Source organism: Helianthus annuus, chromosome 10 (genome assembly GCF_002127325.2).
Source record: "Helianthus annuus cultivar XRQ/B chromosome 10, HanXRQr2.0-SUNRISE, whole genome shotgun sequence".
Lineage (NCBI taxonomy): Eukaryota > Viridiplantae > Streptophyta > Magnoliopsida > Asterales > Asteraceae > Helianthus > Helianthus annuus.
The window spans coordinates 143,232,573-143,238,121 of record NC_035442.2 but is presented as its reverse complement, the minus strand read 5'-3'; the positions used below and the strand labels follow the sequence as shown (position 1 = coordinate 143,238,121).

The 5,549-nt window shown below is 36.3% G+C and overlaps 1 protein-coding gene across 1 annotated transcript; it reads left to right on the top strand.

Moving 5' to 3' along the window:
* The first annotated feature begins 282 nt into the window (after positions 1-282).
* LOC110882748 (glutamate receptor 2.7) lies at positions 283-3,087 on the top strand. The gene is given in 5 exon segments (XM_035978337.1): positions 283-915; positions 917-1,243; positions 1,376-1,688; positions 1,777-2,174; positions 2,673-3,087. Coding segments are annotated over 5 exon segments (2,022 nt in total). The 3' UTR covers positions 3,024-3,087.
* The last annotated feature ends 2,462 nt before the right edge of the window (positions 3,088-5,549 follow it).

The window sequence follows — 5,549 nt, the reverse complement described above, 5'->3', positions numbered from 1 at the left end:
CACGGGTATTCGTAGAATCAACGTGTTGATCTTCGTTTATCGTATCACACGCTGCATCATGGAGACACACCGGTTCGCTAACCTTGGCCCAACTTCCTTGTTCATAACCGCTAACTAATGGACTGGACATAAGACTTCTGTTCGACCCATACATGTGGCCTGCGGCCCAAATAATAAACATAACATAACATTGTTTGACCCATAACTAATTAAACTAAAAAACAAATAAACATAAACCGGCCGAGAGGCCCATTGGTAGTAACTCGGATGATCTTGGTTAACATGACGTTCTTCACTCTCATATATGAAACCTCACACAAAATCTCCTCATCCGCAGAAATCACCTCTTATCTCACTCAGGCACTTCATCAAACCGGCGGTACACTCACCCATATATTATCACTCACATCGGGTTTAAGTTCCTTTAATAAAGAGCTGGAGTTACTTAACAAACAACAACGTAAAGTCTTCGTAATTCATACATCTCTGGAACTCGGGGTGATGTTGTTTCAGGCGGCCAAGAAGATGAAAATGACCGGAGATGGGTATCTATGGATTGCAACTAACGCAATCACAGATCTTTTTCATTCCGTTAGTTCCTCCAGGATTTCTCTATTGAAAGGTATGGTTGGTGTCAAAAGCTACTTTCCAGAAAACACACAGGATTTCCTTAATTTCAAAAATAGATTCCGTCAAAAGTTCCGTCATGATTACCCAGAAGAAGAGCAGGACGAACCTGGAATCTTTGCAATGCAAGGATATAACACCGTGAGGTTGTTAAAACAAAACTCACCTGAAAACTTGGATCACGTGACCCCAATTCTGGAAACTACGGTGGAGATTGTTTACGTGATAGGGAAGGGATATCACAGCGTGTACTGGACCGAAGGATTTGGGTTCTCAGAGAGAGACTGTTGAAGATGACACCAAAGAAGCAATCGCTTACACGCATTCAATCGATAATCTGAAACAAGCTTTGTTCCCGATGAACCCATGGTTTGCTCATAGACGGCGCAGGAATCTTGCTGAAAGTTCAGAGAATCGGATGAGAGTTGGTGTTCCTGTTCATTCACTGTTTAAGCAATTTGTGAACATTGAATATGATCCCGAAAAGAATCAAACTGTGTTCAGTGGGTTTGTAATCGCTGTCTTTGATGAAATGATGAGACAATTGAAGCAACCATTTGAATATATACCATTCAATGGTTCTTATGATGAACTCATGATACAAATTCCTTTAAAGGTAATCTGTTTACAATGATTTTTGTTTTGTGTGAACATATACTTGATACAAATACTTCTTATTATAATTAAGGCACTAGATTTGCACATCATGATTTGGTAGTTTCTTCTATGATCTTTTTTTCTGGAGCAGAAATTTGATGCGGTAGCTGGTGATGTAGCCATCAGGTCAAGCCGGCTGGACTATCTGGATTTCACTCAACCATACACCGAGTCAGGTTTGGAGATGGTCGTACCTGTTAAATCCAAATTATCAAACCAGCCATGGTTGTTCATGAAGCCTTTTACTGCTAAAATGTGGTGGTTAATAGCTACAATCACTGTTTACACCGGCTTCATCATTTGGTTAATTGAAAGGGCTCATTGTGAGTATCTTCGAGGCTCAATTGTAAATCAAGTTGGAATCATCATCTGGCTTGCGTTTACGACCCTCTTCACTTTGCGAGGTATATAGTAAACAGATATTTAATTTCATCCAAAAATGTTATCTTTACTTGTTAGTATTTCATTACTTACGATTATACTCATTTACAGGTGACAAGTTACATAGCAATTTGTCAAGAATGGTGGTGGTTGTGTGGCTCTTTGTGGCACTAATCATCACACAGAGCTACACGGCTAGCTTCACGAGCATGCTCACGGCTCAAAGGTTGGAACCCACAATAACCAGAGTTGAGGTGCTAAGGAACATGAATGCAACAGTAGGGTACTGCAATGGTTCTCTTGTCCATCACTACTTGAAAGATGTTTTGGGTTTTAATAGCTTCAAGGTCAAGAGCTATAACTCAACTCATAGATATGCTGAGGCCCTTAATAGTGGTGAAATTGCAGCCATCTTTCTTGAAGTTCCTGCAGCCAAAGTCTTTCTAGCTCAGTACTGCAAGAGCTTCATCAGAACCGGAGAGACCTTCAAAGTTGGCGGCTACGGTTTCGTAAGTTCTCTTGATCAAAATTCATCATAATCCTGGGGCAGTTTGACTTTCAAGGCCAAAAGAACCGCTTTACACGTTTGAAATTCAACCGTTATATACTCTTGCTTTTAGATAGAAAATGGAAAATTAAAATATCCATAATTCCTCAGTAACCGAAAAAGTTGAGATTTATCACTGACTGACTACTGACATAGGTAAATCAATATTTGGTCGTTGGGTGTGGCGACTGCTTTCCAACAGACTATTTATCGGTAATCTGTCGGTGAAACTACAACGAGATCTCGGATAAGATTCACATTCAGACTTTTCAGTTGTTTTTGCAACATGTTATTTCGTTATTGATATATATTATACATAGCAATGAAAACTTACCATATATGACAATCTCTTTGGGACCCACCTTTATCGACAGATTACCGACGAATCTGTCCGTTGGTGAAAGCCTTCTATTTTATAGTGACATTCACATACTTACACCACATGGTTTTGTAATTTCAGGCGTTTCCTAGGAAATATACGTTGCTTTCTGAAGTAAACAAAGCTCTAACGAACGTTTCGGAAAGTGGGAAGCTTAAAGAACTTGAGGATGCTTATCTTACATCTGAGAAATGTGTGGATGAAAAATCCTCTCCGAATGAAGACGAGAGTCTTAGCCCTCGTGGCTTCTCAATACTGTTTGAGCTAACCGGAGGGACATCAACGGTTGCCCTTGCCATATACATCATCACCAGCATTAGAGAATTTAAAAAATCTAATCCAGAACCCAAGAATTTCTTCAAATTGATGTCATCATTTATAAAAAACGAAATGAGACGGTCATCTAGAGTTGTCAATGCAGAAAGCACCTAGCTAACGATATACATTATCATATATGTCAGGATCTAGTATATGATTGCAGAATATGAATATGATCATCGGTTCAAATTTTATGTTTAGTAAGAAACCACAAAAACTAAATAATTTTATTCTATTTACGTAAGGCCCTAACTATTTGCACACCTTGGCAGGCTATCTACACACTTAGGGTTTACATACGCTGCGTATTGACCTATACGCAGCATATAGGATTACCTCTATACGCTGCATATAGAGCTATACTCAGCGTATATAAACCATGGATTTCAGAGCCTTATCAGCAATCATTGCATAGAAAACAAGGGTTATATATGCTGCGTATAGGTCTATATGCAGCGCATATAAACCATTAGATTTTTTGAGTCATTTTGGTAGGTTTGAGGGATCATTCTTTCACAAAGTTTAAATACTCTGCGTATAGACCTCTAAGGAGCGTATATAAAGGTCTGAAAATCTCTTTTATACCCTTGTGTTGAGGCTATACGAAGCCAAATACAAGGGTAGTTGTGTCATTTTTGTCTCATATGCTGCGTAGGGATCTATACGCAGCGTATACAAAGCTCAATTTTTGTATTTTTTTATTGTTATTCCTTTGTTTATTTATAAAAAAAAATTAATTGTGTGTATTTTGGGCTATTTCCATGTTTATTTGTAAAAAAAATATTATTAAAAATAATACAAATATTATCAATTATAAGAATTAAAAATAATACAAATATTAGGTCTCGTATTAACCTCGTATAAGCCTATAAGTGTGATATCGTATCGTATAGGTGTGGTTTAGGTCCCGTATTGACCTCGTATAAGCCTATAAGTGATATATCGTGTCGTATAGGTGTAGTATAGGTCACCTATTGACGTCGTATAAGCCTATAAGTGTGATATCGTATCGTATAACGTAGTATAGGTCATGTATTGACTTCGTATAAGCCTATAAGTGTGATATCGTATCGTATAGCGTCGTATAGGTCATGTATTGACCTCGTATAAGCCTATAAGTGTGATATGGTATCGTATAACGTAGTATAGGTCACGTATTGACCTCGTATAAGCCTATAAGTGTGATATCGTATCGTATAACGTAGTATAAGTCACGTATTGACCTCGTATAAGCCTATAAGTGTGATATCGTATCGTATACCGTCGTATAGGTCACGTATTGACCTCGTATAAGCCTATAAGTGTGATATCGTATCGTATAGGGGTAGTATAGGTCACGTATTGACCTCGTATAAGCCTATAAGTATGATATCATATCGTATCGTATAACGTAGTATAGGTCACGTATTGACCTCGTATAAGCCTATAAGTGTGATATTGTATCATATAGCGTCGTATAGATCACGTATTGATCTCGTATAAGCCTATAAGTGTGATATCGTATCTTATAGCACCGTATAGGTCATGTATTGACCTCGTATAAGCCTATAAGTGTGATATCGTTTCGTATAACGTCGTATAGGTCACGTATTGACCTCGTATAAGCCTATAAGTGTGATATCGTATCGTATAGGTGTGGTTTAGGTCACGTATTGACCTCGTATAAGCCTATAAGTGTGATATCGTATCGTATAGGTGTGGTTTAGGTCACGTATTAACCTCGTATAAGCCTATAAGTGTGATATCGTATCGTATAGGTGTGGTTTAGGTCCTGTCTAATCCTATATGCATATATAAGACCTATAGGAACCCTATACGAGACTTATACTACACTATACGATACGATACGATACTATTTTATACAATAACACCCGTATAGGCCTCTATACGAGACTTATATACTATACACTATACGATACATACGATATGATGCAATACGATACGATACGATACGATGCAATACGATAAGATAATTTAATTTAAACGATAACAATATAATATAATTGTATTATTTACGAATAATATTGTTTTTTATAAATAAACAAAGGAATACGATAATTTTATTTAAACGATAACAAACCAATATATTTGTATTATTTACCAATAATATTGTTTTTTTATAAATAATTTTCTTTTTTAAATTATATAATTCATAATATTTATATTATTTTTAATTTTTATAATTTATATTTGTATTATTTACCAATAATATTGTTTTTTATATATAATTTTCTTTTTTTTTTATAAATAAACAAAGGAATACACAATAAAAAAATACAAAAATGAAGCTTTATATACGCTGTGTATCGATCCCTACGCAGCGTATGAGACAAAATTGACACAACTACCCTTGTATTTGGCTTCGTATAGCCTCAACACAAGGGTATAAAGGACATTTTCAAACCTTTATATAAGTTGCGTATATGTCTATACGCAGCGTATATAAAGGGTGGTTTTTATTTTTAACCCCAAACATGTGGTTAAATTATCTTTTTAACCCTTATAGTTTAAATACTCTGCGTATAGACCTCTAAGGAGCGTATATAAAGGTCTGAAAATGTCTTTTATACCCTTGTGTTGAGGCTATACGAAGTCAAATACAAGGGTAGTTGTGTCATTTTTGTCTCATATGCTGCGTAG